The sequence below is a fragment of the Rhinopithecus bieti genome, unplaced genomic scaffold (assembly GCF_001698545.2).
Source record: "Rhinopithecus bieti isolate Rb0 unplaced genomic scaffold, ASM169854v2 scaffold_3875, whole genome shotgun sequence".
NCBI lineage: Eukaryota > Metazoa > Chordata > Mammalia > Primates > Cercopithecidae > Rhinopithecus > Rhinopithecus bieti.
The window spans coordinates 2300263-2311357 of NW_016804422.1; the positions used below are offsets into that span (position 1 = coordinate 2300263).

Below are 11095 nucleotides of genomic sequence, written 5' to 3' on the forward strand. Positions count from 1 at the left end.
TTTTTTTTTTTTTTTTTTTTTTTTTTTTTCTGAGACGGTCTCGCCTGTCGCCCAGGGCTGGAGGCTGCAAGGCCGGATCTCAGCTCACTGCAAGCTCCGCCTCACGGGTGTTACGCCATTTCCTCCTCAGCTCGAGTAACTGGGACTACAGGCCGCCACCGTCGCCCGCTAGTTTTTTGTATTTTTTTAGTAGGAGGACCGGGGCTTTACCGTGTTAGCCAGGATGGTCTCGACTCCTGACCTCGTGATCTGCCCGTCTCGGCCTCCCAAAGTGCTGGATCTACAGGCTTGAGCCCACCGCGCCCGGCGCTTGGTTTCTGTTTTTAATGCGCCCCCTTTTCCCCACACTTGCTCCGCCACTGGCCACCACTGGCACTCGGTGAAGAGAGGGTGGTGGGCCTAGACACCCGACAAGCCGGGCCCCGCGGTCTTCCAAGTTTCAGATCAGCAAGATCGTCTTTCGAGGTAAAGTCGCTGTCCTTGCAGTTAGTAGGATGGACCCCCACTCCCCCAGGGCGGGGGCGCAGACCGCTACGGGCAGAGCGCGCTTTCACCGTGAGATAGGCACGGACGCAGCGTTCGGACTGAAGCGCGGAAAGGGAGCAGTAGGGCTGGACGGGTGAAGCTGAGGCGGATGAAGAGTGAGGGTGCGGGGTTCGGGGATGAGGCGCGGAGCCAGGAGGACCAGAACCAGGTAGGACCAGCGAGCTGTCGACCCCGCCGCGCACTCTTGGGGCCGCGCGGGGCGCTGCTCTCCGATGGTGAACGATACAGCCCGGGCGGGCTTCGTCGGCGGGCGGCGGCGCGCGCGCCTGCGTGGTGTGTCACGGGGCGGGGCGAGCGCGGCGCGGCGCGGCGCTCCCGGCCTGGCGTTGTGGCTCTGCAGCCCCTGCCACCTTCCCTGCACCTGCCCTGCCCGGCCCCATGTACCGCGCGCTGTACGCCTTCCGCTCGGCGGAGCCCAACGCGCTGGCGTTCGCCGCCGGCGAGACCTTCCTGGTGCTGGAGCGAAGCAGCGCGCACTGGTGGCTGGCAGCGCGGGCGCGCAGTGGTGAGACCGGCTACGTGCCTCCAGCCTACCTGCGCCGCCTGCAGGTGAGTGCGCCCCTCCCCGCCCGGCCTCCGCGCCCCTGCGGCAGGACCCCTTCACAGCACTGCGGAACCGACCCAGGAACCCCACCCGTTCCGGGACCCGAGGCCAAGACCTCTATCAGAGAGGGAGTTTGAGAACCTGACCCTGAGACCCCCGGACCCACGGGGACTGAGACCCCTTGCCAAGAGTCAGCATCACCCACAAAAGACCAGGCCCTTGACAGCCCAATCCCGATCGACCAAAAGCCTAACTCTGGGACTGAGATTCGTCAGGACCTCAGACCCTTCAGTATCGAGTCCGCTATCCGAATGGCGACCCTGAGCCGCACCGAATCCTGGCCAATTATTCAAATCCCTGAGACCCCAGACCCTTAATATGCCCTTTCTCTGGATTCCTAGGACCCCACAACCAACCTCCCTCCTTCCCTCCCTTCCTTCTCCCCCCACTCCCCCCCACACCTTGCCCCCCGTTGGAGCCACCACTGAAACCTGGACCACCTTGGACACCACCTGTTTCCCCAACCATCCTCCAGGTCCTCAACCCCCAACTTGGACCCTAGAGCTATAGACATCTCCATCCCCTATGTGACACCCAAGCTTTGGTAGTGTCTTCCACTAGCCTGTGCTCAGCCACCCTCTAAGCTCTTAAGTCTCTCCCAACCTTATTTGAACCAAGGACCCATGCCCCTTTTGACACTGTCTGGCACTGCTCCCTCCACTCCCCAACTCTGACTTCTCAAACTGTCTTCCTTTGAAAGTGAGGGGCTCCATCCCTTCTTGTCCCCAGCCTGGAGTGAGGACTGCTCCCATTGTGACGAATTGAGTTCTTATAGCTTCCCCTGGTCTGACCGTGGCCCCATTTCCTTCCAGTGGAAGCTGCAGTCCCAGTTCCTGTTTCCCTAAGAGTAGCCCTGCTGCGGGGGTTGGGGTGTGGTATCTCCAGCTGGTCTATTCTGACCACGGGGGAAGAAGGGCCCAGAGCTGCCGGGCCTGTGCCAGACACCCCCGCCCCGTCCTAGTCGCTATCCTTTAGGAAACATCCTGTCCCAGCCCGGTTCAGGACAGAAATAACGGGATAAATTTGGAAGTGTCATCTGGTCTTACCAGGGAGGATGGGCCCTGGGGGCCTAGGGGCTTCCTCATAGACCCGTGGCGTGATCCCATCTAGGAGTGCCAGGGTGGGAGTGGGGGCTGTGGACACCATGGCTGCTGTGTGTCAGACCCAGTAAGTGTGTCAGACCCAACCTCTTTGGGAATGGGGTCTCATTGAAGGTCTCTGAGGAAAGTCCTGTCTCTTCCCCTACTGGGCATAGCTCAAGGACCTGTGAGTCCCCTGTCCCCAGCCAGGACCAGTGGGGCAAGGTATTTGGGAGGGCAGAGAGGCTACCATCTTCTCTGTCACTGTCTCTCAGTTTCTTTCTGCGTGTCTCTGTCTGGATTGCTGTGACTCTGTGCCTCTGCCTGTGTCGTTCCGACTCCACCTATGTGTGTTTTTGTTTCTTCCTCCAGCTCCCCCCACACTCTGGCTCTGGCTCTCAGTTTCTTTCTGCATTGTTTTCCTCTCAGTTCCTCTCTGAGCTCCTCTCTTTCCCCATTCCTTTCTCTCCCCCCGCCCCCTCTCTCTGTGTCTCTTTCTCTTTCTGTCCCCCATCTCCTCTCCCTGCACTCTGGCACACCTCATACCACCTGGAGGGCTTTGCTGACCTCTGTGCCCGCCTGTCTGTCCCCAACAGGGAAGCTTCTCAAACCCATGGTGGAGTGAATTCATCTCAGCTCTGGGGCTCCTGTGTAGCCTGATGGACTACGTGTACCAAGGCCAGGGGAGGGCTGGGGGTAGCTGGTTTGATAGCTGCTACCCCATACCCCCCATGCCAGATAGGCGGAGTAGACTGGACCCCTGGGATGTTGGGGATGGCAATAAGAGCCTGGGGCAGGGGCTAGGCCGCTCTCTCATGTTTATCTTTTGCCGCAAACGCAGAACAGCTTCCCAGGGCAGGTCTGGAAGCTTGCTGAGACACCCTGTGGGGATGAGGGCCAGCAGCAGGGTTAGGGAGGGTAAGTCCCTTTGACCCATTCTCAGCACCCAGGGCCTACAGAGGACTCTTAGAAGGACAGGGCTGTTCTGGGGTGTGACCTTGGTTTTGTGGAAGATCAGCAAGATGCAGAGTGATGTATTAAGGATTCCAGATACTGGAGGCTTCCTGTTTGGCATCTCAACCTGGGCTCTGAGCCAAGACCAGGGATAGACTAGGTATGCGCTCTTGGCTGCAAGCTGGGAGTCCCTGGGCTATGTTTTTGCTTTAGACCTCTGATTTTCAGAAACATCTTAGCCAAGAGCCTTGCTGTGGGGTAAAATCCTGATCGGGACCTAATATGTAATGTGGCAGCATGGGGGTCACCTGTGCCTCAGCTCCCTGAGTGATGCGGTTTGAGAACCCAGTTCCATATTCTGGTTCAACTTTCTGTGCTATGTCTAGCATTCAAGGCTTTAGCTGTATTGGTTCTTTGCCCTGGGTTCTATCTTGGGCTGGGTCTGGGCTGAGCACCTCCATTTGGCCTTCAGGTCTAATTGCTGTCCCCTGCCCCCCAGGGCCTGGAGCAGGATGTCCTCCAGGCCATTGACCGGGCCATCGAGGCTGTACACAACACAGCCATGCGGGATGGTGGCAAGTACAGCCTGGAACAGCGTGGAGTCCTCCAGTGAGTGTTGGGGGGAGTGGAGTGGGACCTCCCGGTGAGCATGGTGGGGTCGGGTTCTTCAGTGAGTGTCATGGGAAATGCAAGGGTTGGCAGGGGTAGTGGGGGAGTGGCACCTCCCAGTGAGCATGGTGGGGTCGGGTCCTTCAGTGAGCACCAGGAGTGTGCAGAGTGCAGGATTAAGGATAGTATAGGGTACTGCAGGCTGGGGTGGAGCATGGAGGAGATGGGGGTGTCTGAGGGGCCTGGGCTGTGGGGTCCCAGCATCCCACAGGGGCATATGAGGACTTTGAGGTGTGAGATGCAACCCCCCAATAGCCTCCCTTTCCCTCCATCAGGAAGCTGATCCACCACCGGAAAGAGACCCTGTCACGCAGAGGCCCCTCAGCCTCCAGTGTTGCAGTTATGACCCCATCAACCAGTGACCACCACTTGGATGCTGCTGTGGCCAGGCAGCCCAATGGGGTGTGTCGAGCTGGGTTCGAGCGGCAGCACAGCCTACCCAGTTCTGAGCATCTTGGGGCAGATGGAGGCCTCTACCAGGTGTGTGGTGAGGGCATTCTGGAGAAGGGAGGTGGGTGGGGCTTAAGGCTTCATCCAGAGGCTCAAGGGGTCCACTCAGGAGTGATGCAGCCCAGAGCCATAGTCCCGCCCACACCCAGGGCTCAGGGCCCGAGCCTGGCTGCCGCCCTAGATGTCAGTCTGTCCTCCCAGATCCTACTTCCATCTTCCAGATCCCACTTCCATCTTCCCAGATCCCACCACAGCCTCGCCGAGCAGCACCCGCTACACCTCCCCCACCAGTGAAGCGCCGAGACCGAGAGGCCCTGATGGCCTCTGGGAGTGGTAAGAAGGGTTAGGGGGATTCAGGTGGAGGCACCCTATGCTTGGAATGGTTGTTCTGCCTGTGTCAGGGAGATGGAGGCTCTAAGCTTGGGAGGAGGGCAGGACTCCCATGTTGGGGCAATTAGGGGCTCTGGGCTTTGTGAGGACACAGTGCCTAGCAGAGAAACTAGCTCCTGTATTGGGGGACAGGGGATCTGGGCTGTGAAGGGTATGGTTTTCCAGGGGGCTGCCGTGGCACAGCTTCTACTCACTGCTTGCAGGTGGCCACAACACCAGGCCCTCCGGGGGTAACTCTGTATCCAGCAGCTCCTCAGTCAGCAGCACCTCCCTGGACACGCTCTATACCGGCTCCAGCCCATCTGAGCCGGGTTCCAGCTGCTCACCCACACCCCCACCTGTGCCCCGCCGAGGCACCCACACCACTGTGTCCCAAGCCCAGCCCCCTCCCTCCAAGGCATCAGCACCTGAACCCCCTGCAGAAGAAGAGCTGGCAGCTGGTACAACCTCAGCCTCTGATGACCTGGAAGCCCTGGATACACTGAGCCTGGGGACCACAGAGGAGAAGGCAGCAGCTGAGGCGGCTGTGCCCAGGACCATTGGGGCCGAGCTGATGGAGCTGGTGCGGAGAAACACTGGCCTGAGCCACGAATTATGCCGGGTGGCCATTGGTGTCATAGTGGGCCACATCCAGGCTTCCGTGCCGGCCAGCTCACCTGTCATGGAGCAGGTCCTCCTCTCACTCGTAGAGGGCAAGGTGAGGGTGGACGGCACAGCAGGGCCACCCTGCTACCCACCCTGTTCCCACCGTCACACACTGTCCAGCCTGTACATTACAGGTATTTCTCAAGCTCTGGCTCTGAGCTCTTACTGTGCTGGGCACTGGGGACATTGAGCTGATTTCTGAAGCAGAAAGGAAGGACAAGCATTCCAGGCAGATGCGCAGCCTGGACAAGGGCCACAAGGCAAGACTGAGCCTGGCTTGTGGGAGGAAGTAGAACAAGGCCTGCAGGGCTGGAACACAGGGAGTGAGGGAGTGGGTGCTGTAAGAGGAGGTGAGACCTGGGGCAGGTGACAGATGAGACCAGATGCGGGTGACCACGAGTTCTGTCTGGCTGCAGGGAAGGAATGGACAGAGGGCATGGGTGAGGGTAGTGCCTTGCTGACCTTGGCAGTAAGAGACATGGGTGCTGGGAGAGCTGTGATGGAGTCCTAGCTGCTGACTTGGACGAGAGGGAGTGAGGTGTGTGGGCATCATGGGATGGGTGGGATCCTTGGCACTCACGAGCAGGATGGGGGCGGTGAGCCCAACATACATGATTGGGGTCAGACAAACCAAAGGTCCCTCTTTAGGGCTCCGTGATTCCTCTTACACTTCTAGTTTGGGTGTTGGGGAGTGGGCCAATGGGCTTGGCTATGCTGGGCACAACAGCCAGTTCCTGGTCAGCAGGGTTCAAGGAAAATGTGGCAAGTTGGTAGATGACAGGCCTGTGCCGTTTTGTGTGGAATGGGAGAGTGAGGTCTCAGAGTCACATTCTGGCAGTGACAGAGTTCATGGCCCTCCTAGTTGGGGATGTTTATCCAGGTCTGGGATGAGAGGCGAGCTGTTGAAAACCCCCTACAGATGAGTCTTCTGTTGACTCCTGTCCTGGGAGGTCATCAAGACCGGAGTTGAGCCCCCTGTCCAGTGTGGGCCAGGAGGGACTTGAGTTCATGGAGTATAGGTCCACAGGTGGACTCTCCAGGCCTTGGAGGCTTCCCGGAGATGGTGAGGGCAGGAAGTGTGCTGAGTCATGCCTTGCCCTCTCCCCTTAGGACCTCAGCATGGCCCTGCCCTCAGGGCAGGTCTGCCATGACCAGCAGAGACTGGAAGTGATCTTTGCAGATCTGGCTCGACGGAAGGACGACGCCCAGCAGCGCAGCTGGGCACTGTATGAGGACGAGGGTGTCATCCGCTGCTACCTGGAGGAGCTGCTGCATATTCTGGTAAGGGTAGGGGCCCACACACACACCCCACATGGGAAACAGTGGTCCCTGCCCTGTAGCATCCCTCACGGTGCTAGGAGTCTCCCCTACACATATGTGCTCAGCCCTCTCTTGTGTGGCCGCACAGCTCTGCTCATGCTGGCTGACACTCTCACTTTCTCATTTCTCTAGACTGATGCAGACCCTGAAGTTTGCAAGAAAATGTGCAAGAGAAACGAGTTCGAGTCTGTCCTGGCCTTGGTGGCCTATTACCAAATGGTATGTGCAGGATGGAGGGGAGGGGTAATGGAGAGACCTAGGTAGTGGGGGAGTTTCAGGCACTGAGCATGCAGGGTTCCCTGCCAGGAACACCGAGCATCGCTGCGGCTGCTGCTTCTCAAGTGCTTTGGCGCCATGTGCAGCCTGGATGCAGCCATCATCTCCACGCTTGTGTCATCTGTGCTGCCTGTAGAGCTGGCGAGGGACATGCAGACAGACACGCAGGGTGAGGCTGGAGGGCGGAGTGGGAGGGAACTTCCTGCCATCTGGAGGGTGTTCCTGCCATCTGCTGGGATTTCCTGCCATCTTTGGGGACTCTGACTGCCTCCCTTGTCCCCCCAGACCACCAGAAACTCTGTTACTCTGCCCTCATCCTGGCCATGGTCTTCTCCATGGGAGAGGCAGTGCCCTATGCACACTATGGTAAGAATGCAGTCGCTGACCAGCTGATCACAGGTCCTAAGCCAGTGCCCATTGCCCAAAGGCCTGGGACCTGCTGACTCTACAGCCTAGCAGGGATAGGCTATCCCCAAGGCTCATAGAAAGCCAGGAAGGGTGGGTGGTGCGGGGGTCGGGGGAGAATGGGGCTGCAGACTTCTGTGCACCTCTCTCGCAGAGCACCTGGGCACGCCTTTCGCCCAGTTCCTACTGAGCATCGTCGAGGATGGGCTGCCCTTGGACACCACAGAGCAGCTGCCAGACCTCTGTGTGAACCTGCTTCTGGCTCTCAACCTGCACCTGCCAGGTGGGGTGGGGCCTGGCCGGGTGGTGGCTGAGCACATGAGTGCTCTCAGGCTCAGCACCCTGTCTATACCCATGTCCTTCCTTAGCCCCTGACCAGAATGTCATCATGGCTGCCCTGAGCAAACACGCCAATGTCAAGATCTTCTCCGAGAAGCTGTTGTTGCTCCTGAACAGAGGGGGTGAGGGCTCGGGAATCTGCACGGGTACCACTTTGATGCCCTGTGACTCCATGACCCCTGCCATGACTCCCGTAACCCCCTGGGGTGACTCTGGGACCCCCACAAGGTCCACCCTGACCGCTGTGACCCCTGCCTCCTAGATGACCCTGTGCGCATCTTCAGACATGAGCCACAGCCGCCACACTCTGTCCTCAAGTTTCTGCAGGATGTGTTTGGCAGCCCGGCCACAGCTGCCATCTTCTACCACACAGACATGATGGCTCTCATTGACATCACTGTGCGGCACATCGCAGACCTGTCACCGGGAGACAAGGTGCCTGGAGGTGGCTGCAGCAGGGAGGGTCACTGTGTGGAAACTGAAACAAAATGGTGGGGGTCATGAGTGGAGATGAGGGGCCACAGTCACTGCTGGAGCCAGGTAGGTGAAGGAGGCCACGATAGGTGCACCAAGACCCAAAGGAGCCAGCCATGAGGTGATCTGGAGGTGATGTGACTGGAGGAGGCTGGAGAGGAGGGAGTGGTGGGAGATGAGGCATGGAGGATGGAGTTTACACAAAGCCTCGGAGGCTGCTGCAGGAGGTCGTGATCTCAGGAACGGGGAATGTGATGTAATTAATATCCCACATGGAATCTGAACTGCATGCCAGCAGAGTGGAAGCCAGCCAGCGGGGAAGCAGCCGCAGTGGTCCAGGTGGCATGGATGGGGTGGGGACGGGATAGGCCACGGCAGTGGTAAGAAGAGGCCAGCTGTAGAGTGTTTAGTAAGTGGATCTGGCAGGGCTTGCCACTTATCTTGAGCAGCTAGATGGATGAAGTGCTGATTTTTGAAGTTGGGGAGGCTGGGAGAACTTCTTGGGGGAAGATAGAGAGTTGTGTTTTGAATGTGTCAAGAGTGGGGAAATACCTACTAGATACCGAGGTACCGAAGGCATCAGGGAGGCAGTGGGGAATGAGTTGAGACTAGAGAGACATTTTGGAGTTGTCTCTGCAGAGATATGATGGGAAGCCTGTGACAGTGTGATTGCCTCAGAAATGAGATAGATAGGTGAGCAGGAAGCTTGGGCTGCAGCCCTGGGCACAACTGAAACAACTAGGGAGAAACCCAGGAAGAGAACCAAGAAAGCAGGAGCCCAAAGCCCCGTGTTTAGAGGAAGATGATCAGCCATCTCTACACCGTTAGGAGCCTGAGCGAGACTGGGGTTGGCCATTGGATTCACCACACAGAGGTCAGTGGTGCCTGACAAGCAGTGTCAGTGGGGTGCAAGGAGGAGAGTCAGAATGAAAGTTTGAGAGAACTTGAAGTTATTGGGGAGTAGAAATGAGGGGAGGGTTGGAAGCAGTAAATGGAGACAACTCTTGTGAATTTTTTGTGAAGGGGAAGAGAAAAATAGGGAGGTTGCTGGAGGGAGATGGCATGGGGATAGGGAGAGTTTTGTTTGTTTGTTTGTTTGTTTGTTTGTTTTTTGAGATGGAGTCTCCCTCTGTTGCCAAGGCTGGAGTATAGTGGCGTAATCCTGGCTCATTGTAACCTCCGCCTCCTGGGTTCAAGTGATTCTCCCCTCAGCCTCCCAAGTTGCTGGGATTACAGGCACCCACTACCACACCCAGCTAATTTTTATATTTTAGTAGAGATGGGCTTTCGCCATGTTGGCTAGACTGGTCTTGAACTCCTGACCTCATGCGATCCACCTGCCTCAGCCTCCCAAAGTGTTGGGATTACAGGTGTGAGCCACCGCGCCTGGCCAGGGAGAGTGTTTTGAAGATGGGGGATGTTGGCCAGGTGCAGTGGCTCATGCCTGTAATCCCAGCACTTTGGGAGGCTGAGGTGGGTGGATCACTTGAGGTCAGGAATTGGAGACCAGCCTGGCCAACATGGTCTCTACTAAAAATACAAAATATGAAAAATACAAAAATTAGCTGGGCATGGTGGTGGGAGCCTGTAATCCCAGCTACTTGGGAGGCTGAGGCAGGAGAATTGCTTGAACCCGGAAGGCGGAGGTTGCTGTGAACCAAGATCACACCACTGCACTCCAGCCTGGGCGACAGATGGGGGATGTTGGCCGGGTGCAGTGGCTCACGCCTATAATCCCAGCAGTTTGGGAGGCCAAAGCAGGAGGACCACTTGAGTCCGTGAGTTCAAGATCAGCCTGGGCAACATAATGAGACCTCTGTATAGCCTGATGGACCACAGTAAAAAATAAAATTAGCTGGGCATGGTGGTATGCACTTGTAATTCCAACTACTTTGGAGGCTGAAGTGGGAAGATTATTTGAGCCCAGGAGGTCAAGGCTGCAGTGAGCCATGATTGTGTCATTGCACTCTAGCCTGGGCAACAGAGCCAGATCTTGTGTCTTTAAAAAACAGACAAAAATGGTAGGGATGATGGTGCATGTTCTGAGCCAGAGGGAATGGTCCAGCAAGCACAGAGAGATAGGTGGCGTGTTGGAGATGGTGAGCCACCACAGGAGTCAAGTGGATGGGGCAGGAGAGGGAGTCCAGGTCCAGGCCCACATGGACAGGAGCTAGGGCCGCTCATTCTGGTAGGGATAGGTGAGATGTGGGTACTGAGGGGAAGGACAGGTTTCTGCAAGATTTCTTCTGTATTCTCTATGAAGCACAAAGCCAGCTGACCAGGTAGGTAGGTTTCGAAGACAGAGAGGGTGGGTATTATTGCTACTCTAGGGGAGAGTGACACAACAGAGAAAAGCAGCGGGAGGCCTAGGCAGTGCTGCGTGTCCATTTGAGGTTTGTGGTGGTGAATGACATTCAGGCCTGCACATGGCTCTGCATTTGTCTATAGCTTAGACACTGGCATTTGATGTGCAGGCACCTCGGTATGACTCCCAGGGCTGGGACTTAGCAGGGTGTGCTGCCTAAAGGAGGTTTTGGTATTATTCCTCTAAGTAAAGGTAAAGAGAAAAATGAGGGATGTTGAGGGAAGCAGACATAGTGCTAGGTCAAGTTAATGGATTGGGGGTCTCTGTAAGAACAAGCTGTCAAGTCATAAGGGCTGGCCAGGCGCAGTGGTTCACGCCTGTAATCCCAGCACTTTGGGAGGCCGAGGTGGGTGGATCACTTGAGGACTGGAGTTTGAGGCCAGCCTGGCCAACATGGCGAAACCCTGTCTCTTCTAAAAAAAATACAAAAATTAGCTGAGCAGTTTGGCGCATGCCTGTAATCCCAGCTATTTGGGAGGCTGAGGCAGGAGAATCGCTTGAACCCAGGGGGCAGAGGTTGCAGTGAGCCGAGATTGTACCACTGCACTCCAGCCTGGGTGACAGCATGAGACCCTGTCT

General features: G+C 57.1%; 1 protein-coding gene across 5 annotated transcripts in view; it reads left to right on the forward strand.

Moving 5' to 3' along the window:
* The first annotated feature begins 800 nt into the window (after window positions 1–800).
* The window catches only part of NCKIPSD (NCK interacting protein with SH3 domain), a 14524-nt gene continuing 4229 nt past the window's right edge, over window positions 801–11095 (forward strand). Inside the window, exons 1-12 of one of the 5 annotated variants that reach the window (XM_017868156.1) lie at window positions 801–1095; window positions 3683–3792; window positions 4128–4332; window positions 4524–4635; window positions 4896–5389; window positions 6448–6618; window positions 6790–6876; window positions 6964–7102; window positions 7219–7299; window positions 7493–7621; window positions 7707–7799; window positions 7940–8112. In XM_017868156.1, the coding sequence (XP_017723645.1) occupies window positions 925–1095; window positions 3683–3792; window positions 4128–4332; window positions 4524–4635; window positions 4896–5389; window positions 6448–6618; window positions 6790–6876; window positions 6964–7102; window positions 7219–7299; window positions 7493–7621; window positions 7707–7799; window positions 7940–8112 (1965 nt within the window). In that variant the 5' untranslated portion in view covers window positions 801–924. Of the gene's footprint in view, window positions 1096–3655; window positions 3793–4127; window positions 4333–4523; window positions 4636–4895; window positions 5390–6447; window positions 6619–6789; window positions 6877–6963; window positions 7103–7218; window positions 7300–7492; window positions 7622–7706; window positions 7800–7939; window positions 8113–11095 lie in introns of all 5 variants that reach the window. The other 4 variants (XM_017868157.1, XM_017868160.1, XM_017868159.1 and 1 more) reach the window with 4 other exon arrangements.